Source organism: Electrona antarctica (assembly GCF_951216825.1).
Source record: "Electrona antarctica genome assembly, chromosome: 8".
Classification (NCBI taxonomy): Eukaryota; Metazoa; Chordata; class Actinopteri; order Myctophiformes; family Myctophidae; genus Electrona; species Electrona antarctica.
The window spans coordinates 24,474,166-24,496,548 of NC_136789.1; the positions used below are offsets into that span (position 1 = coordinate 24,474,166).

Consider the following 22,383-nt stretch of genomic DNA (forward strand, 5'->3'; position numbering starts at 1 on the left):
TTACCTTCCACCTGGCCGTCTGGAAGAAAACAGCAGTGACAAATGAAAATCAGTGGGACCTATTTGAGGACTGCCAACCATGTTAACACTTAGACCGCTATCATTTATTGAAAAATTAGGATCTAATTCACGCCAGCATTTTTTTAATTTGAGCTCTTATTTTGAAAAGCCGCTATTTCCGGTCCACAACCGGTAGTCCTAAGTTAGGAGTTTTCACACAGCTGGATGGGCCTTGTTTACAATGTGAATCCAGGCCGGAGCTCCGGAGAGCTCTAGATTGTCAGCTCTGTGCCGTCAAAGAAACGCTGTTTTGACCCAAAATGCCATCTGGGACAAGGAATAGGAGTTACAGGCGATTGAAAGAAATGGATAGAATGGATGCTTATGGCGACGACGATCTAAGATGGGCGATCCAGTCCTGCGCTAACAACACAGCTAGCTAACCGGCTAACGTGAGTAGCATTTTGGCTCGAGCAATCGAACGCGCTATAAAAGCTCAATTGCCGAAGGCCGTCGGCAATGGCATTAAGCGTCACTATCAAAATTAAGCTTCAATTGACTTTAATCGTCGGCAATGGCGCGGAGGGTGTTAATGACAAATGTTAAATACCAGTAACATCAGGTGAAATACCAGTAACGAAACTTCAAACCAACTTTTGCACAATGAAGTAGATCATTTTCCAATTGGGTATGACTGACTTCCAGTCATAGTCTGTAGGTAACCAGGCCTGGTGGCGATATTCGCTCAGAGGACCGCACTTTTCATTTTGTTTTTCTTCTTCTTCTTCCGCCAAACCGTGCAGTTGGTTTTCGCGAAACGTGGCAATATGGTAGAGGACTATGCCAAACGGTGAGGACGCGAAGCCCACGACTATTGGCCAAAGGATGGTGCTATAGCGTCTCCTCATGCCGAACAACTTTCGCGTTCTGACTTTTGACCTCCGACCTTTAAGCTTGAAGAGAAGTTTGTATGTGAAAATTTGTACAAAAAATATAGCTTCAAGTAGCGATAACAGGCACTTTGAACAGGCATAACTCATGCCTTGTCTTTCCGTCTGTCTGTATGTTTGTATTTGGGGTACGAACATCTGCAATACCGCTGGGTGACCTACAGTGGCAACGTTGAGCAGCCTAAAAGGGCTTATTGCTTGGTCCCGCCTTATCGCTGCTTGCACTATATTTGTAATTGAATTTTCGCTGCTCTTCTGAACTCCAATTTTAAGTCTAGATCTTTTAGCCTCTTTTTCTGAGAAATCTAACAATTTATCAAGATAAATAATACAATGAAATCATGAAAATAAGACAAACATTATATTTTCCTTCAACGCATCCAGTGTGTCTGACCTGTGGGAAGTCATTGATCTCCAGCTCCTCTTCGTATCTCTTGACGGTCTCGGCCTGCTCCGCCGCCTGCCTCTCCTCTTCCAGCTTCTCCACAGGGATGTAGTTGAGCTTGGCGTTGATCTTCTCCGCCAGCTGCTCGGCGATGGTCTTCGCCGACACCGAAGGAGCCATGATGGTTCCGCCCCGCAGGATGGCGTTGGTGGCCTGCTGCATCACATCCTGTCAAGGGGGATACACAGTGCTTTAGCAAGTTATTTTAAGCAATATATTTTTGTTAAAATAAGTGTGCAATAGCCCTGGCTATAGTCATTGCTAGGGAGTGTTTGTTCTGTAACAGGGGTTACCCCATCCCATTTTTCAGGTAGGGAGACCAATTGCATCCAATAACGAGAGAGACAGCTCATAGAGGATACAGGATAAACAAGTGAAATTGGAAGCGATTAAACAAAAATGAGCAGATTAAATTGGAACTGGAACACATATAAAATGTGTTATACAAGATAAATAAATCTTTGTGGGGAAAAACCCACCTGGAAATGTGTTGTTTTAATGTTTATTAAAGAGATGGAACCCTGTTACTGAACAAACACTCTATAGAACTATAACATTCGAACAACAAACCTTTTGTTTTTTTAACCCAATAGAAAATGTCACTTACAGCACCTTTAATACCAATGAACTAAAATAATGGTGAACTAAGCCAGTGGTTCTCTTGGGGGAGTTCCCCAGCTAAATGTGTTAATACGGCATCACAATCATTGATGCAGTATTAAGCACTTTATCCTTATATTTTATACATCCCTGGCATAAAACATTTTCAAATGGGATTCCGTGGCCAAATACAGAGCAAATTGGGGTCCGTGTCTGACACGGAAATGTATGAGAATCACTGAACTAAGCGATTCTCATGTTATTGTGTAAGGTTCTGTAAACTGTGGTATTGAACAGCCCTGCTGTCTATGTGACTATGTCAGCCCACCTGAGCCTCAGCGCCCAGGTTCTTCTGTGCGTTGATGCGGAGCGCCAGCCTCTTTGCCATCTCCAGTTTCTGGATGTTTCCGGCGGACTGGTTGCCGAGGTTAGCCAGGCCGCCGGCGGCAGCCACCGCCGCCGCCATGGCTCCTGCGGGGCCCGCGGCCGCCCCGGGAGCGGACAGGTCCTTCACCCTCTTCTTGGAGTTGAACATGCTCTCGATCTGCTCGTCGATCTAGGACGGGGGAGAGAGAGGGGCAGGGGTGGAGATTATAGAAGGGCTGAAATTGTCCATTTATCTTCTTAACGATTATTCTATTGATTTACTTTGTGGATTAATCGAATAACAATTTTTGCTTTTTATATACAGTACAAAAATAAATTGATACATCACTTTACCGCTCTACCAGCTCACAACGCTTCACAATCACATTGTGAGTTGTATTGATTTGAATATATAAAAAATTGTCCATTCTGTAATGGTAGTTTGTGTTAAGTAAGGGATAATGTCTGCCTAGGTGGTCATTGTCGAGAGACAATTTTCTGGATGTCAGAAGATCATTGTGATGTCAGAACAGGCCAGCTCCATATATGGAGATCTGGGGGTGAAAAGTTGTGATCAATTGGCTAATTTGGACCCTGTCCAGATGCTTTTGTGTCAGTGTGATGTCAGAACAGGCCAGCTCCAAATATGGATATATAATTTGGGCCCTGTCCAGAGTCCAGGCAGAGTTTTTTGTGCTGGTTCTGGACAACGGTGTATCCGACGGACTCGACACTGCACTCCTTGTGGTAGTGTCGGTGGGGCGAACGGTTCCTGAGTTACGTGGATTCGCACGCGCGCACACGCACACGCACACACACACACACACACACACACACACACACACACACACAGAGACTTGGTGCATTTATAGATAGATAGATGTGTCACTCACATCCATAGCTCCTTCCTCATCGTCAGAGTCCTGCAGTCCCAGAGCAGCTTTCTGAAGCTTCTTCCTCTCGTTGGCCAGATGGTGTTCTGTCTCATCAAACTTAAAGCCCTTTCCTGAGAAGCCGCTGCTGCTCTTGATGGTCTTGCCCTCCTGTGGGAGTGGATAAAGACAGGAGGGAAAAACTGTTAAAGCAAGACACAAAGAATGAAAACTGCTGTGTTCATCTTGACAATTCATATCATCATCATATGGGTGGCTCATTCCAAGTGTGCTGCTGACCACATGATTCCGAGTTTGACAACAAACAGAAGTGTAAATGTAACTAAAAACCATTGTATAAACTATCCTAGTGCAAATCATCCCAGGATTTTGTAAAAAAAAAAAAACATGGCCGGAAAGGCACTTCCATTTCAACAGAACCTTCTGCTCTTATCATCATACCAATTTCTGCTGGTCTTTGAAGGAGGCCCAGAGTGTTTCCAGTTCACTGGGGACAGGAGAGGTAGAGAGCTCCAGGGCCTTTATGATGTCCCCAGCATAGCGAACCTGGTCATTGGTTATGAAGGTGTAGGCAAACCCCTGGGAAGAAGACATGGGGAGATCTATTGTAAATGTACAATAAAAAACACCAGATGTTCCATTTCTAATGACCGATTTCGGACTCCTGAGAGCGCTCTTGGTGCCCTTACGAACAACCAACAAAGTTTCCTATTTCTTTTTTTTTGTTGCAACTAAGGTGTCCCAAACCTTGTTTCCGGCACGGCCTGTGCGTCCAGCCCTGTGGACATAGTCCTCGTAGTGGTTGGGACAGTTGTAGTTGACCACCAGGATGAGGTGCTTGATATCCAGGCCTCTGGCCGCCACTGACGTGGCCACCATCAGACGACACGCTCCGTTCTTAAAGTCGCTAATGATGCTGTCTCTGTCGTACTGGTCGATACCTGCAAGAAAGGGGGTGTGGGGGGTAAAGGTTAGTGCCGACCTGACTTTCACTGTATTGGTACTCTTTTGTCGATCTACAGCAAATCTCTAGCCCGGTCTACACCAGAGTAATATAGTAAGAGAGTGGCGACACTAGCATTGACTCCCATTGTAACAATGGAATGCAGAAGTGCTCATTCTATCTCAATGGGATAGTTCCAGCCATAGGAGCAATGTTTGGAACTATAGCCCATAGGCACCCGCTTTGCGGCGAGATCAAAGCGTATCGCTACTCTCCTACTCTACACTCTGGTCTACACAACGCGTTGCGACGCACTGTGAGCTTGTAGATCGGCTAGTTCAAGTGGTTAAATCCTTATCTTGCCCGTGTGATCCGACTCGTTAATGGTCAGATTTCATGCTAAAACAATGCGATTTCCAGTACCTCCGTGCAGAGACATGCAGGGGTAGGAGGCCTTCATCAGATCTTTCAGCAGAGCATCGGCATGCTCCTGTTTGTCCACGAAGATGATGACGGAGCCCTTCTCCTGGTAGTGTCCCAGGATCTCCAGCAGCTTCAGAAACTTCTTGTCCTCCTCAATCACCAGCTGGACAGAGAGAGAGAAGCAGAGATGTAATATCCATATGATACATTCACACTTTGTTTAGAAAACGTACTTACTTTACTTAGGCCCGTCGCTCCCAGTGGAGCATAGGCCATCAACGACTCTTCTCCATCCAACGCGGTTTTGGGCTGTCCTTTCCGCCTCTCCCCAGCTGATTCCCTGTCTCTTCAGCTCCGCCTCAGTGTCCCGCCTCCAGGTGTTCTTAGGCCGCCCTCTCTTCCGCTTCCCCTGGGGGTTCCAAGTCAGTGCCTGGCACGTTGTACTAGCTGCCGTTTTCCTCAGGGTGTGGCCAATCCATCCCCACTTTCTCCTTAGGATCTGTTTCTCCACTGGCTCCTGACTCCCTTTCCTCCAGAGTTCTTCACTTCTAATTTTGTTTGGCCACCAGATCTTGAAAATGCGCTTCAGACAGCTGTTAATAAATGTCTGGATCCTTTGCAATGACCTCTTTGTCATCCTCCACGTCTCTGAACCGTAGAGAAGTATGGATTTGACGTTGGAATTGAAGATCCGCACTTTGGTTGTCAAGGCTATTTGCTTCGAGGACCAGATGTTCTTCAGGATGATGAAGGCTGCTCTAGCTTTACCTATTCTAGCTGTGATTTGTTGTTTAGAAAACACTCAAGCTTATTAATTTACTCATTGACAAGTTTCATTCTACATAGATATCTTCAGGGACAGGAACGGACTGTACCAGACAATGAGATAACTGATGTATGTTTTACACCATTTTGAGTCTAGAATTCAATGTACATCAATATAGTTTGTCGGGTGACTGTCTCATACGTCTGCATTTAGCCTAGGTGTTTTTTCTTTCATTTTTGTTATAGATCAATGCACACTTCATGTCACTGAAGCCCTGTCCTTTTTTTAAAGGCTATAATTGCATGCCCAAAATAGGGATGCCAAAGTTAAAGTGCTTAAAAGTATTAGAGCTTGTGACTAAAAATCCATTAGATCCATGATGTTACACACGTTTTTAACACAATGAAAATGGAAGGATTTGAACATACATGTACAAGGTGTATGCCCGACAGGGACGGTATGATAGAGACGTGTATCTTACCACGTGTTGCTCTACGTCGGAGCAGACCACGCTGCGTCCTCCCACCTGCACCTCGATGGGCTTGGACAGAATCCGGCGCGCCAGGGCCTCCATGGCTCGGGGGAAGGTCGCCGAGAACATGACCGTCTGCCGGTCGGGACGTATGTTGTCCACGATACGCATCACCTGGAGGATGAACCCATCGCAGCTTTTAGCTCAAAACATTACATTCATAAAAATGATCTTGCTTTATAACTAAACTTTTCTATGCCAAGGACCTCCAAATAACACAGCCTCTGGCTGTGAAATGTTTTTTTTTTTTTTTTAATAAATCTTGTGTTCTATTTACAACTTTAGCAGATAGCTTTGTGTTTGGTAAAAATATTTAATTCTAAAAACAAAAGTAATCTTGCTACAGTTGCTACGTTCAGAAAAAAACTATGCTTGTAAACAAACAGTGCTTCTATTCCCCTTTGCATAGGGATTCAGGTTTGAATGATTATCTGGTAACATTTGAGGTTGAACTTGATGGTATTAAACCGGGGTTTCTAATCCAATCTGTTGCATCTACTGGGTTATGATCCGAAGGGGAAACCCACCTGTGGCTCAAAGCCCATGTCAAACATTCTGTCTGCTTCGTCCACCACCACGTATGTTGATCTGCGCAGGTTGGTGACACGGCCTACGCACCCAGGGAGAGGAGCACAGGGAAAACAGTTCACCTCAAGAAGGGATGGGGATTAATGCACAGACTCAAAAACACAACTAAACAACGGTGAAATGCCCTAACCCAGGATAATACTGATGGTGATACTGGATGCGATTATTGTACTGGTTCAAGGACTAATTATTTTTTTAATCAACTCTTTTATGATTATGTTTTTCTTCTCCCCGATTTAGTTATTGCCAATTCTTCCCATGTGTTCCTGCCAGGGGGGTTGAGGAGTTTGACCGGAGGGCGTAGCGTGTGCAGAGGAACACGGAACGCCATCTGTCCCCGTTATGTTCCGCTACCTGCTGAACAGGCCAATGACCAGCCTGTAGGACTCGCTAATGCAGTAACAGCTCCCTGCCCAGCTTCCCACCCACAAACACAGCCAATGGTGTTTGTTGGAGTGCTCGCCCAAGGCGCACCGTGGAGGTAGCGAACCCCGGGCTCCACAGTAGTGGCCAGGTACTTTACCCCTGTGCCACCTAGAAGCGTGTAATGATTCTTAACTCATTCCCTACCAAGGATGACTTTGACGACTTTTCTCTGCCAAGTACGACTTATTTTACGATTATTATTTGTTTTGGGGGTGTTTTCAAATGTCCGCGAACAGCACCATCTTGTGTAAAAACACTGGAGTCAGCAATCGACTGGGGCAGCGATTTTTTTTTAAGCGCTAAAAGAAAAAAGGTAAAGGAGAACAGGGGGCAAAATAAATGTGGCAGAGTTAAGTGGCCTGGTTATTTTGCATTTTAAGATTGTGGTTCTGTTCTCTCTGCTCTTTGCGTACCATCTCAGAGGTATGAGGGACCTGTAAAAGTCAGAAAACAGCCTCTAGATACAATACAAGAGATGGAGCCACATCAAGCAATATCTGACCAACCGCCTTCTCACCTACAAGGGAAACATATTAGAGATTACCGCGCATGTGTGGAAGGAACAATATATATATATATAGATTTTCTTTCAATAGCTTAACTGTTCAACAACTAAAGATATACATCATTTGAAGCACAAACATGTCAGAAGTACTACACTATACAAAATTACATTTTCCATAAAATGTAATACACAAAGATGAGTAGGGCTTTACGGTGACATTGCAGAGTATATATGTGCTCCTAGCCTCCTAAGCTTGAATAATAAGGAGCATTAGAGGGGAATTTAGGAATCAGAATTTGTTTTCACCGTAGCATTGTGCAATTCTAATCACAATACTGTAGAACCCTGGTTGGGCATGTTCTCGCATGCCAAAAGACAAATACTCGTCAAGTTGGCTGACCTACTTCTACCTTGGCAACACATCTATAGCAGTTGGACTTTGACTCTTGCCTGGAGCACCGGGAGCCAGTGAGACAGCACCAAGTCCACCTACCTGTTCTTGCCATTATCTTCAGAGAATACGTCACTGTCTTGTGGCTGTGACTGATTCCCAAGGCGGTCAAACAATGTCAACAGTTTAGTAAGTGGCACTGACTTGATTCATTATGTTCTGAGTTATACAGTATAAATCACATGCACATGGATAATATGCCTGGGCTTTGTTACAAAGACTTGTGAAGACAGGAGACATGGTGTCGGGATGGGAACTCACCGCTGTTAGCACCTAACATGTCAATCATTCTTCCTGGCGTGCACACAATGATCTCAGCTCCTCTCTTCAGTTCAGCAATCTGGACGACAAAGAAAAGTCGTATTTTATAACATTTTTAACCACTTAACCCTTCCATACTTCAATGTCCAACGTTCACCTACTGCACTGTGACCACAGCACACCAGTGCCAACCAATATCTCGCGTTATAGCTTTTCCTCTTTAATTATTGCCGTGTGGATCCACACTGAAACATTGTGGCTCCAATGTAGATCTTAGACCTCAGTGGCCAGCCTGTGACGTCAGTCATCAATGACATATCCATTATGTGTGATTACAAATTTGGTAAATATTTAGCCCGATTCGAGTCCCACTGACTTCCATCCATTATAAAATGAAAGTTAAATATTTCAGGAAATAGACATACTGTATTTGAGAAATATGCTTGGAGGTAGGCACAAGTTTGACCGGTCCAGGGGTATGTGTGTGTGTGTGTGTGGCTGTGAGTGCGTGTGGCGTGGCTGTGCAGTCTAAGGCCAAATTATGTTTTGCAAATGTGTGTACAATTGTACATACCTGTTCACTGATACCCGTTCCTCCGTACACACACACCACATTGATTCCTAGAGATTTGGAGAACTTCTTACACTCCTTGGTGATCTGTAGAGCCAGCTCTCTGGTCGGGGTCATGATCACAGCTGTACAAATGGGAGTTCATAGAATCAGTTTGATTAACTGTGATTAAGTGTTCATTTAAGTGTGACATTGTACAAACTCTGGATTCTACAGTGTAGTAGAATACAGTGCAGAGAATAGCCAGGTGCTATAATTTGGGAACCGATTATAATCCGAGTATGACCTACTTGTGGCTGCCGAGTCAGTAGCAAACCCTGGATTAGAGAATCTGCACTATAATTGTCTTTACTTTAGTGGGTTAATCCATTTTGATTTTAGTGAATGAAACATTATTTTGTATTGTCGTTTAATCTGTATGGTAGAGTATGATCATCTATTGCTCTTCTATTGAGAAATGTAGATCCTTTGGTCAGGTAGGACCACTACTGGTTCACAAGAGCTATTCCATGAAGCTCAAACCGCATTTTATCCTCTGCTTCAACAGGCTTTCCGTTAACGCTGAACAGTAGAAATCTCGACACTCACACGGGGGGCCCTGGGTTCGAATCCCAGGTGGGACATTAAAGTTATGATTCCAGTTTTAAGGTTTAATGTCAACTGATTCTCATATAAGACAAATCCTGAAATCTCTTAACCTAATCTCTATAAATAAATCCGCTATTCCGTTCCATCATGTGTAACAAGACATTGAAAGAATAAAATGAATAAATCAGAAGACAAAAATACCACGTAAAGAAAAGTAAAACAAAGAGTGGGCCCTTACCGATGGGTCCCTCTCCCTCCTCCAGGGGCCTCTGGTCCATGATGTGTCTGAACATTGGCAGCAGGAAGGCTATGGTCTTACCACTGCCCGTCTTGGCGATGCCAATGAGGTCTCGGCCCGACATGATGGCGGGAATGGCTTGGGTCTGGATGGGCGTGGGCTTCTCATAGGTGTGCCTGGCTCAGCCGGGAATAAGAAAAACATTATACGACTGCATCCTTAATGTCATGTGTAAGATGTTACAATATCCTACAGTTTAAGAGGTGTTCAAGAGGTGCATCATCAGCTTTTACACACCTTTTCAGAGCACTGAGTATCTTCATGGATGTACCACACTGCACCCAGGTCTTGATGGGTTTGGGGCAGCCTTTCCCTTTGACATTAATACCCTCCAGCTCCAACCTGTACGTGTTCACATCTGGATACACACAAAGCCGCCACATGGGCAGAAATTATATTAATATATTATAAGTGGAAATTCTCCTTTCACTGTTCCTGCTCCCACGGTCCCTCCTAGGCAGGCATTGGAATCAACATTCACAGGGGACCGCAGCTCATCGCATGCTCGCTGGGTCTTAAGGGGACCGCAGCTCATCGCATGCTCGCTGGGTCTTAAGGGGACCGCAGCTCATCGCATGCTCGCTGGGTCTTAAGGGGACCGCAGCTCATCGCATGCTCGCTGGGTCTTAGGCTTGCTCGCCTTGTTACAGAAGCCCCGTTGGCACAAAAGCAAAGCACGTCTTTGCTCATTATGAAAGAAACGTGTAGAAAAATATATAATTTTCGAGCAATCCAAATAAACGATTTAGCCTAAGACCCAGCACGCCCGTTCGGAGCTGCGCTACACTCTGGATGTTATGTAATATTTCACGTGTACCACTCGTTATATTACTTTATAATAATAATAATATCAGATAAGGTTGAGAAAACAATTAATCCGGAATTCCCTTTTAAATCAATTATTTCCCCCCCCCACACACATTCCATGTATCTGATTGGTTGACGAACTCATGTTTACACCTCAACACAAACAAAACTGTCTGTATGTTTTTCTCACGCAACTCTACAGAACCTGACATTGACATTCTTGTCAAAGGTAACAGTATTCAGGTAGTATCAGAATTTAAATATCTTGGAATCACTAGACTCAAATTTGACATTTAAAAAACACGTTAAAAATGTAGCCAACAAAATCAAATTCAATTTATCTAATTTCAGACACATAGAACCATATCTCACAACAGACGCAGCTAAACTCTTCATGCATGCTATGATTTTTTCTCACATAACATACTGTTTCACAACCTGGTCACAGACAAATCAGACAACGTTAAAACCCATAGAATCACTTTACAAACAGACATTAAAAACACTGGACCAAAAGCCCAACCGTTACCACCATTGCCATATAGTTCAAAAGTAAAACTTATTTACTTTCGACAGTTTTAAACATTTTGCAGATGCTTGTCTCATTTTTAAAATCTTAAATGGACTTGCACCTCCACCACTGAAACAGTACATAGATCGAAGGGACAGTGGTGACAGAGCAACAAGGGCAACTACCAGAGGAGACTGTGAAGTGCCAATCAGACGTAGTGTCTTCTCTGTTAGAGCCTCCCATCACTGGAACAGTCTCCCTACAGAAGTAAGCTATTTGACCTTCAAATTTAACCTGAAGAGGTGGCTAAAAACAAATCAAATTTGTAATCATGAGTAACTATCATCACTATTTAGTATTCATCACCGGTGTCATTTTTCACTTCACTTTGCAGTTGTTCTGTCCCCTGTACCATGTTGATCTGTTCCTGTATTGTACAGTATTGTATAGTGTTTTTGTATGGACATAGTGTAGGGTGCTGGCACATATGCACACATGGCATCAACGCATGGTGTTGTGTGCTGGCATGCTACACTCTGTCTTTCTTTTATCCGTTGTATTGTGTTTTTGTATGGACATAGTGTTGGGTGCTGGCACATATGCACACATGGCATCAACGCATGGTGTTGTGTGCTGGCACACTATACACTCTGTCTTTCTTTTATCTGTATTGTATTGCATTGTATTGTACTGTATGTGTCATTGTATGTTTAGTTTTACTACCTTTTTAAGAGCCTGCTCAGGGACTACAGATGAAAATTAGCTTATGGCTAACTCTGGCACATTTACATGGAAGTGAAAACTGAAATGTTGATTAATGAGCATTGTCCCTGTCAAATAAATAAATAAAAAATACAAATAAAATTCTTCTCACTCCTAACCCCCCAGAGTTGGTAATTTGGGACAGTGTAGAAGAGTTTCACTGGGAGGACATGTGGACAAAAAGGCCATGGTTTTGCATCCCACTGAACAGGACTATCCTCTAGGTCTAGGAGTTACTAGAGCAGCGACAGCCAACGCCCTGTGCTCGTTGGTACGTCTGGCCAAGGCTGGATCTACCGGAACCGGAACCCTTCCCCTAAGCTACCCGGATACTCAACCACTCGTCACTGGGTCATAATTCTTGGTGGTGTAGATGGAAAATAAATGATTCTCTTAAGTGTTGTGTTCACGTACCCTCAGGGGTCATCTTGGTCAGCTCAGGCACCTCCACGTAGAAGTTCTTCCGGTAGGGCTCATACTGAATCTTCTGGTGGTCCACGGGCTCCAGGACCTTCCTCTGCTTGGTTTGGTACCCTGTCAGAGCCGTCGCCAGGTCCACCTCTTCTTCCTCTGAGGAGTACTGAACCACACATTATAAAAAATACAACACAGATTTTAGGCAAACATCGCAAGGCAGAGACTTAACACAGCTCTAAATATTTTTAATACAAAACAATATACTTTTTTAAGATCTTCTGTGACTGACACATCCTGCACAATCCAGGTTAAAACCTAAACATTTGAGTGGATCTCATTACTGAATTGTTGAGGATAATTGCAATAATATTCCCTTTGATGTGCCGTTTGTGAATGACATACATATAGTACACGGAGGTCCTCTCAAGTACGTATACTGACAACGGTGTTGGGGAACATATTCCCTTGTGCTTTTTACATCTTAGCGAGTATACTGACAAACAATGCTGTTAGGGAACAAGTTCCCCCGGTGCTTCTTCTAACCAGCAGGTCTACAGACCTACTTCCATTGCCACAGTGTTGATATGAAAGGCTCTCACCTCCATAGCGTCCTGGTCATTTTCCATCAGCTCCCCTTTCTTCTTGTGGGTGTTAATACCCTTCTTGGTACTTTTAACCATCGTCACCATTTTGGCTACTGTCACCACTCCTTTCTGTTGCACATGGAGACAAACATAGACTCGTATCATTTGTCATCACAGAGGACTGATAACACAACAAAATAGCAGAATGGAACAGGGAGCCCTGAAACACCAGAATGGCAACCTGGTGAACCGAATGCTTTGAGAGATGTTGCCAATAAATGGCTAGCTCAAGACTTATTTGTGATGAAGCTTGACATCAAAAAACAACAACTCTTATTTGTGATGAAGCTTGACATAAAGAAAACAACAACTCTGCAATAAGACAACTTGTTGAGTGATTTCAGACGGGGACGGACAATTGGGACTGTAACATGTAAGGGACTGTACATAAAGATACTGGTGTAGCATATCATCACTGTCAAGCAGAAATTACATCTTTTAGATTGTTTTTCCCATACAGGAATGCCCTGCTTTGTCTCATCTTATGATTCATTGTGAGCTTTGTTCTCACGCAAAAGGGCTTTTATATCTGCCATTTTCACTATTTAAAAAACATATTGAAAGTAAATTATGAAGTGATTAAGAGCGTGTGGGTGTTATAAATATTGAACCAATTTAATTCCCCATTTCCTGAACAGTTATTTGACATCAAAGTTTTCCATCCGACAGCAACAACAGCAGAACTCACCTTGTCTCCCTTCTGGGGGCCCATGTTGAACTTCTTCACCTCCTCCTTGACGCCCTCCATGTAGGCGTCCAGGGGGTCCACGTCGTCGTCCTCCTCCTCCACCAGCTGCTCCATGGGGGTCTCCTTCTCCTCTTTGCCCTTCACCACCTCCTCCTCCTTCTCCTCCTTCTTCTCCTCCTCCTCCTCCTCCTCGTCGTCGTCCTTCTTCAGCTCCATCGGCTTGAGCTCCATCTCGTCCTCGTCAGCGTCTCCCTCCATGGGGGCGGCCCCTTCCTCGTCGTCATCTGAAACGCAGAGGGTGGCATAGTGAGCTAAAGCCTCATTTATACTGACTGTAGTACACTGCAGTGTTGCTGATTGCCAACAAACCTTTCCAAATGTATAGTTACAAAGTGCTTTACAGACAGGTTAAAAATGGCAAATATCAAAGTCAAGACATCCAACGTTTATTTATTTATTATCAAGAAACGGCAAACAGTGGGGTCGTCGGGACCAGCATGAAGAGGAGGTCAAAGACAGCCAGCCACTTGACTGACTCCACACACACACACACATACAGTCCAACTAGCTGAGAATCAGCAGCAACACAGGAAAGACAACACACAAACAAGCCCTTGCAGAGGCACACAGAACTGATATAGTTGTCCATAAACAATATAGTTAAAGTGTTTTTGTAACTTAGAGAGCGTACAAATGCAAACAAATGGACCCGTAGTCCAAGTGTATTTGTATGCTCTCTGAGTTAAATGAACACTGGTAAATTGGCGCTGGAGGGGTCACTGACTGTGTAAATTTGATCTGTTGTAGCCTATGTGCCAGCAAACAACAAGTCACCGAATCGGCATTTGAGTTTGAGTCAACATGAAATGAGTCAATTTACGGATTGCGATGTAACATTACCGAGCGGGCAGGTCATGCTCACAGACAACCCGACTGACCGGTTAACAGCAGCTGCCGCCCGGGATGGAGAAAAACACACTGTCTGTGGCCTAAATGGTCCTGGCAACATATTTTGTTTACAGTTTACAAATCAGCAAGAATCACTGCTGAAATTTCATTTTCTAATGAATATTCATATACTATAAATAAAGTGTGGGGTCGCCAAAACAATGGCTGCCATAAAATGGGTTTGTGGTATAACACGGTTGGAGAACCCCTGGTCTAACTAGTCCCCAATTAGATAGCCAGAATGACCAGGAAGTCAGGTGATGGCAAATGTATTTTAATTTACGGAAAACAAAGCAGAGGCTCCTGAAGGGAAGACCAGGGCAAGGAACACAGGGCCACCTGGTCTAGGACAAATACGGAAGACTGGGGGAAATAAAAAATCGCAATGTTGCTGTGTCTTTCTTTCTCACCATCATCGTCCTCCAGACTCCATTTCTTGCCCTGCTTCATCTCCTCCAGCTCTCTCTTGATCTCTCCAATGTTCACGATGGCCCTCTGCCTCTGCTCTTCTCTCCACTTCTCCACACGCTCCTTCCTCTTCCTCATCTCCTCTTCCAGCTTGTTCTGGTCAAAGTCTTGCTGCTTGCACACGGACACATATTCTTGTCAAATTCTATTACAAGGATTACCAAACTGTTATATATTGTTTTGGCTTTTTAGGCTTTAGTTATGAAACTTACATCTTCCAGCAGCTTCTGTTCCTCTTTCTCTTTCTCTGTCAGTTTTTTCTCTGTTGAAGGATCTGGGTTGTCTCTCTCCTTGCTCTTAGACCTGCCACCACAGTGTGAGAAACACTTATTTTTATACTATATCACAACAACCTAAATATAAAACTCTGTGGTTATTACTATTGTTAGTTATGTCCTTATTAAATACTACTCAATTAGGTCTGGTTGTCCGAGTTTAGGACCCGCCACGGTGGTGTCTGGTGAGAATTTATTTATTTAGATCAAAGATGTCTAAATCTCTGACACAACGATATCTGGGGTGTTAAGGCCAAATATCACTGGGATATCTGGGTTGTAAGGCCAGTAAACTAAGTATATAGAGTTTAAGTGGTTAATAACTTTGAACAAAAAGTTAAATCGCAAAGCCAAGAAAATAAAGCCATTAACTGGTAAATGGTCTATGTTTACAAAAGACATCTGGCCAAAGCTATAAATAGTCTATAAAATGAACATGACGGGTTGTTCTTACTATAGCATTGGTACTGTACATGAGTAAGTAAAGATATTATTTGTGGAAGTTGTGGCAGGTACTAAATGACACTCCATAAGCTACAAATAAAACATGCATATACAGTATATGACACTGAAACACTTCTGTTCTCAGACAGAGCCGTTTTTGGCTTCTGTTATCAGAGGCATCTCACTTTAATTAGTCGTGCAAAAATGTACGAGTAATCTCACTTTTCATCAGGCCGCCTGCCTTTGCTGGGACTGCCGGATCGTGACCTACGACCTCTGCTTCTGGACCGCCTCCTGTCTCGACTCCTGGACCTCCTCCTCTCCCTGCTCCTGGAGCGCCTGGAGGAGAACAAACACATAACCATCAACACACCAGACACCGACACATAGGGCTGCGCGACTTCTTCTCAATTATTAAATTAACCTGTCCTACATGAGCAAGATTAAGTCCGGTATTTTATATCTAATACATCTAATTGTCAGTTTTGATATATTTTTGGGTAATAGTAGTCCAGCCCTACTAACATACACGGACAGAGCTAGGAAGCACACTATGAGTGGGCGAGTGCGTCTAGTCTGTCTACTGTTACAAACCAACCTCGCTGGACGTTTCCTGTCTCTGGACCGGGACCTGCGGCGGTCCCGGCTGCGGGACCTCTCCTTCCCTCTGTTTCGGTCCCTGTCCCGGTTCGCAGCACGGTCGTCTTTCTTGGACCGTTTGCCGTCCGGGGATCGGCTCTTGGACCTACTACCAGAACGACCCCTGGATGACGAGCGCTTTCTGTAATGTCTGGAAAGAAAAGTGATTGATTAATTGAATACTTTAAACCATTTGCAGTACTGTTGGTCTATAAAGCTTTAAATGGTTTAGGGCCAAATGCAATCTGATGGTCTTGTTGTACGATATCATGGACAATCCAGACCTCTCAGGTCATCTGGGAAAGGTCTGCTTTCTGTTCCTGCAACCACAAACGTGGGGAAGCAGCATTTTGTTTTTATGCACATATCTGGAACAAACTCCTAGAAGATTGCAGGTCTGCTGCCATGCTAATTTCTTTTAAAAACAAAACTAAAGACTGTTCTGTTTGCCACTGCCTTTGATTGAGTTTGTTTATTTTATTTTTTATTTTATTATCTCCTGTACTTTAACTATTTTGTTTCATCCAAATGAGTATTGATTGATTGAAAAATGTATTTCACAGTATGTAGAATGGGTAAAAACGAAAGCAACGAAAAAAAATACAGATGTGCAGTTAAACAATGCTAAAAGGATAACACAAAAATCCCTGAGGGTTTGTTTCCATTGTGTATTCAACAAACGTAAACCATAGAGAGGCTTACAACAATGACAGATCAGTGGTTCTCAAAGTGGTGTCCAGGGACCTTTAGGTTTCCTCAAGGGGGTTCTAAAATGGACCCTTACAGTTCTCTAATTCTGATTTATGGGGGTCCCTGTCCAAAATGACAAAGTTTGATAACCACTTACATAATAATAATCATTATCCCCAATCCAACCCTTGGCGCTGAATGTCAAGCAGGGAGCGACTGAGTACCATTTTTATAGTCACCGGTATGACTCGGGCGGGGTTTGAACCCCCGACCTCCCAGTCTCACTTAGGGCGGACACTCTAACCACTAGGCCACTGAGACGGTGCTCCGTAAGGGTAGCAGGATGGAAGATGACAGAAGTAGTACAAAACATACCCCAAAGGAACGGGGATTAGACGTAGCCTAAGATTTAGAGTCTCGTAGATGTATTGTATCGATTCTGACATTTTCAATCCACGTATACTGTCGGAATCGATCAAATAAATCTACGACAGTCTAACTAAATTTTAGGCTGGATTAGATTAATTCAATTAAGGCAAAGAATAAAGAGCAAAAGACAACACGTAGAAAATAGATACCCTATAAAAAAACACTTAAATATAATTAAAATGGTTGTTAAAGAGTTTAGAGAATAGAAAATACGAATAAAGTTAAAATAAATACATTTAAAACACGTTAATGAAGTCAAATGAATAGTTTAATTGAAATTCCAGTGATGAGAAACGTGTTAGCCTGCTACCGTGGTTAGCTTCTCTGACAATTGCAGGCGGCTCTCTGAATGAGTTGAACGCATACTGAAATATGTCAAATTAAAACATGAGTTTTATTTAAATACCTCGACTCTCTCCCCATGTTTGTATCGATCAATGCCACAGGCTTGACAACACGACACGCTAAATAACTTAAAACGAAACTCTCACGAATGTTGTTTTCATGCGACCGCTGCTGCGCACCCGCAACGTCATCTAAACACGACAGGTCAGGTCAATCTTCGAACATAATGGCGATGGTGATATAATAATATGTGTGCCTCTAGTGGCGGGGTGGCGTCAACACACTTCATAATATACAGTATAGGCCTATACACCAGTGGTTCCCAAAGTGGAGTCCGGGGACCCCCAGGGGTCCTTGAGGCAGTTCCAGGGGGTCCCCCCAGATAAATGATAGTTTGGAACCAAATGGGCCCTTATTGGTGAGTTTACAAATACACCATTTGTACACTCTCAGAGTTAAACTAACTTTGATTTTACAATATGAATTGGGGTCCCACAGATAGAAATGCCATTAAATGGGGGTCCGTAGCCTAATGCATGTCAAACTGGGGGTCCTTGAAATGAAAATCGGTGAAAATCACTGCCAGAGCCGTAAAAGTCTTCTCTTATGGGGCTTCCTTGGCATATATTTTCTAATGGGGTCTGCGGGCTAATGAGTGTCAATTTGGGGGTCCTTGACATGAAAAGGACCCCAGTACAGTACACCAACTTGCCTTTACCAAGGTTATGTTTACTGGTGGAGAAATCACTCAACCCCAGGGTCAAATCAAATATTACTGGTACTCGACTACCTGACTGGCCCCTGTAAAAAAGTAAAAGTCCCCCGTCCCTCCTATATTTCTAAAGGCCTGGCTACCGTACATGTTTAGCCTTTTTTCTAACCGTGTTTTTTGCATATAAGTGTATATTTGTATGTCTTTAAATGTTCTGATGAATTGAAAATGGAGGACCCTTATGTAAACAAGTCTTAGTGCTTTTTCTGGTTTTATCCTCTTAGCAGATCTGTCCTGTACTTTCCTTAAACTGTACCCATTCTGCAAACTGTTAGTCAAGTAAATGGTCAAGTACTCAATTAAATATACTTCGAATCACTGTATTTTATACTTAAGACATCATTGAACACTAATTCAGGGAAGCATTTCATCTGAAAAGAGTCAACTGTGGCAAGTCAGTATCCAAGAAGTGTAAAATGTTACACAAGTCCGTTTATTTTGGTTTTTAATATTTCATTATTCGTTCTTGTACATTTATGCAGTCTTACATTATGTTGACATTGACTGAATATTTAATTATATTTTGCTATATAAGACCCATCGAAAACAATTTACAACTCAATAACTGAGCACAATTACTCTGTAAACATTATCAAAAGCAATCAAGTAAATTGTCAAGTACATAGAACTGCCACAGAAAAACGGAATAAATAAATGTGGATGAAATGAAGAGCATGGACATCGAATGAAACACTACTCAGACAGAGAAAGAGCACAAGGAGTATGGCTGAGTTTGGGACAAACAATATTTGATATTTGATCAGAATAAAGTAACCAGCAAAACTGTACACACATTCCAAGATGCTACTGCCTCACATATATTAGCAGTGACAATATACACTTTTCAGTAACCCCCAAAACATTCCCTCCCATCTAGAGTTCATTATTGTATTTTATGTTTTATCACTGTCACCAGTGTCTCAAAAACAAAATAAATAAAACGTAAATAAAAAAACATTGTAGTATTTGCAGGTTTCAAACTCAGTAAATGAATGTATGACGTTTACTGTAAGATAGCATAGAATGGTGCAAACAAATTAAATACTCCAACAATCGCTGTTACCCTGATGGATAAATGCATATATTCATATTCATGGGGATCGGCTCTTGGACCTACTACCAGAACGACCCCTGGATGACGAGCGCTTTCTGTAATGTCTGGAAAGAAAAGTGATTGATTAATTGAATACCTTAAACAATTTGCAGTACTGGTCTATAAAGCTTTAAATGGTTTAGGGCCAAATGCAATCTGATGGTCTTGTTGTACGATATCATGGACAATCCAGACCTCTCAGGTCATCTGGGAAAGGTCTGCTTTCTGTTCCTGCAACCACAAACGTGGGGAAGCAGGATTTTGTTTTTATGCACATATCTGGAACAAACTCCTAGAAAATTGCAGGTCTGCTGCCATGCTTATTTCTTTTAAAAACAAAACTAAAGACTGTTGTTTGCCACTGCCTTTGATTGAGTTTGTTTATTTTATTTTTTATTTTATTATCTCCTGTACTTTAACTATTTTGTTTCATCCAAATGAGTATTGATTGATTGATTGATTGATTGAAAAATGTATTTCATAGTATGTAGAATGGGTAAATTTCAAACGAAAGCAACGAAAAACAAGTCAATACAAAAACTGTTACTTTGTGGACGACACCATGACACGACTTGTTTACATCAGGGTCCACCATTTTCAATTCATCAGAACATTTAAAGATACAAATATACACATCTATTAAAAAAAACAGGAAATCGTCATGTAAAGAAAAAGAAAGGGGGAAAAACAGTTTGGTGGAAAGGGGATGTGGGCTGTGGGGGGGAACTCAGACTTTATTTACGGGTCCAGTTTCGAATTGCGGCCGTCCGTAGGTTTTGAAGGAGTCATGGGATTCACACGTCTTAATGTAATCCCTTGTTTGAGCCGAATCTGTGTTGCATGTGGTTTTTTTGAACTCTCTCTGGTGTTGTGAGTGTGTCATTTTATAATTTATAAAGCATATTGAATTGCCTTGTTGTGAAATAAAATAAAATTGTCTGGCCTTGCAAAAAATATATACAGATGTGCAGTTAAACAATGCTATACAATGCAGTTAAACAATTAAATTAAGCTAAAAGGATAACACAAAAATCCCTGAGGGTTTGTTTCCATTGTGTATTCAACAAACGTAAACCATAGAGAGGCTTACAACAATGACAGATCAGTGGTTCTCAAAGTGGTGTCCAGGGACCTTTAGGCTTTAGGTTTCCTCAAGGGGGTCCTAAAATGGACCCTTACAGGTCTCTAATTCTGACTTATGGGGGTCCCTGTCCAAAATGACAAAGTTTGATAACCACTTACATAATATTAATCATTATCCCCAATCGAACCCTTGGCGCTGAATGTCAAGCAGGGAGCGACTGAGTACCATTTTTATAGTCACCGGTATGACTCGGGCGGGGTTTGAACCCCCGACCTCCCAGTCTCACTTAGGGCGGACACTCTAACCACTAGGCCACTGAGACGGTGCTCCGTAAGGGTAGCAGGATGGAAGATGACAGAAGTAGTACAAAACATACCCCAAAGTAACGGGGATTAGATGTAGACTAAGATTTAGAGTCTCGTAGATGTATTTTATCGATTCTGACATTTTCAATCCACGTATACTGTCAAAATCGATCAAAATCTACGACAGTCTAACTAAATCTTAGGCTGGATTAGATTATTCAATTAAGGCAAAGAATAAAGAGCAAAAGACAACACGTAGAAAATAGATACCCTATAAAAAACACTTAAATATAATTAAAATGGTTGTTAAAGAGTTTAGAGAATAGAAAATACGAATAAAGTTAAAATAAATACATTTAAAACACGTTAATGAAGTCAAATGAATAGTTTAATTGAAATTCCAGTGATGAGAAACGTGTTAGCCTGCTACCGTGGTTAGCTTCTCTGACAATTGCAGGCGGCTCTCTGAATGAGTTGAACGCATACTGAAATATGTCAAATTGAAACATGAGTTTTATTTAAATACCTCGACTCTCTCCCCATGTTTGTATCAATCAATGCCACAGGCTTGACAACACGACACGCTAAATAACTTAAAACGAAACTCTCACGAATGTTGTTTTCATGCGACCGCTGCTGCGCACCCGCAACGTCATCTAAACACGACAGGTCAGGTCAATCTTCGAACATAATGGCGATGGTGATATAATAATATGTGTGCCTCTAGTGGCGGGGTGGCGTCAACACACTTCATAATATACAGTATAGGCCTATACACCAGTGGTTCCCAAAGTGGAGTCCGGGGACCCCCAGGGGTCCTTGAGGCAGTTCCAGCTAAATGATAGTTTGGAACCAAATGGGCCCTTATTGGTGAGTGTACAAATGAGTGTACAAATGTACACCATTTGTACACTCTCAGAGTTAAACTAACTTTGATTTTACAATATGAATTGGGGTCCCACAGATAGAAATGCCATTAAATGGGGGTCCGTAGCCTAATGCATGTCAAACTGGGGGTCCTTGAAATGAAAATCGGTGAAAATCACTGCCAGAGCCGTAAAAGTCTTCTCTTATGGGGCTTCCTTGGCATACATTTTCTAATGGGGGGTCCGCGGGCTAATGAGTGTCAATTTGGGGGTCCTTGACATGAAAAGGACCCCCAGTACCGTACACCAACTTGCCTTTACCAAGGTTATGTTTACTGGTGGAAAAATCACTCAACTCCAGGGTCAAATCAAATATTACCGGTACTCGACTACTTGACTGGCCCCTGTGAAAAAGTAAAAGTCCCCCGTCCCTCCTATATTTCTAAAGGCCTGGCTACCGTACATGTTTAGCCTTTTTTCTAACCGTGTTTTTGAGTGGTGTAAACCACTCCTACAACTGGCTTTGTTAGTTTACGTGTCTGTCTGTCTGTTTGTCTGTTCGTACCAAAAAATGAGCATGGTTGCTATGG

General features: G+C 42.6%; 1 protein-coding gene and 1 long non-coding RNA gene across 2 annotated transcripts in view; both read right to left on the reverse strand.

The window, feature by feature from the left end:
* Positions 1–17,895, reverse strand: part of ddx46 (DEAD (Asp-Glu-Ala-Asp) box polypeptide 46) — a gene marked incomplete at its 3' end in the record, with an annotated part of 101,830 nt that extends 83,935 nt beyond the window's left edge. The window contains exons 1-21 of the mRNA XM_079508938.1: positions 17,735–17,895; positions 16,169–16,360; positions 15,793–15,909; positions 15,064–15,154; positions 14,794–14,962; positions 13,436–13,719; positions 12,703–12,816; positions 12,101–12,266; positions 9,844–9,964; positions 9,547–9,722; positions 8,724–8,845; positions 8,150–8,228; positions 6,446–6,528; positions 5,868–6,032; positions 4,621–4,783; positions 4,002–4,195; positions 3,696–3,833; positions 3,255–3,404; positions 2,324–2,551; positions 1,345–1,563; positions 5–19 (exon numbers count right to left, since the gene is read on the reverse strand). Of these exons, the coding sequence (XP_079365064.1) occupies positions 5–19; positions 1,345–1,563; positions 2,324–2,551; positions 3,255–3,404; positions 3,696–3,833; positions 4,002–4,195; positions 4,621–4,783; positions 5,868–6,032; positions 6,446–6,528; positions 8,150–8,228; positions 8,724–8,845; positions 9,547–9,722; positions 9,844–9,964; positions 12,101–12,266; positions 12,703–12,816; positions 13,436–13,719; positions 14,794–14,962; positions 15,064–15,154; positions 15,793–15,909; positions 16,169–16,360; positions 17,735–17,751 (3,003 nt within the window). The 5' untranslated portion in view covers positions 17,752–17,895. The remainder of the gene's footprint in view (positions 1–4; positions 20–1,344; positions 1,564–2,323; positions 2,552–3,254; positions 3,405–3,695; positions 3,834–4,001; positions 4,196–4,620; positions 4,784–5,867; positions 6,033–6,445; positions 6,529–8,149; positions 8,229–8,723; positions 8,846–9,546; positions 9,723–9,843; positions 9,965–12,100; positions 12,267–12,702; positions 12,817–13,435; positions 13,720–14,793; positions 14,963–15,063; positions 15,155–15,792; positions 15,910–16,168; positions 16,361–17,734) is intronic.
* Positions 17,896–18,846: 951 nt separating this feature from the next.
* LOC306928620 lies at positions 18,847–21,594 on the reverse strand. Its single transcript, XR_013790723.1, has 2 exons — positions 21,454–21,594; positions 18,847–19,603 (listed from the first exon to the last, which is right to left on the reverse strand). It is a non-coding gene; the product is annotated as an uncharacterized lncRNA (long non-coding RNA).
* Positions 21,595–22,383: the final 789 nt, after the last annotated feature.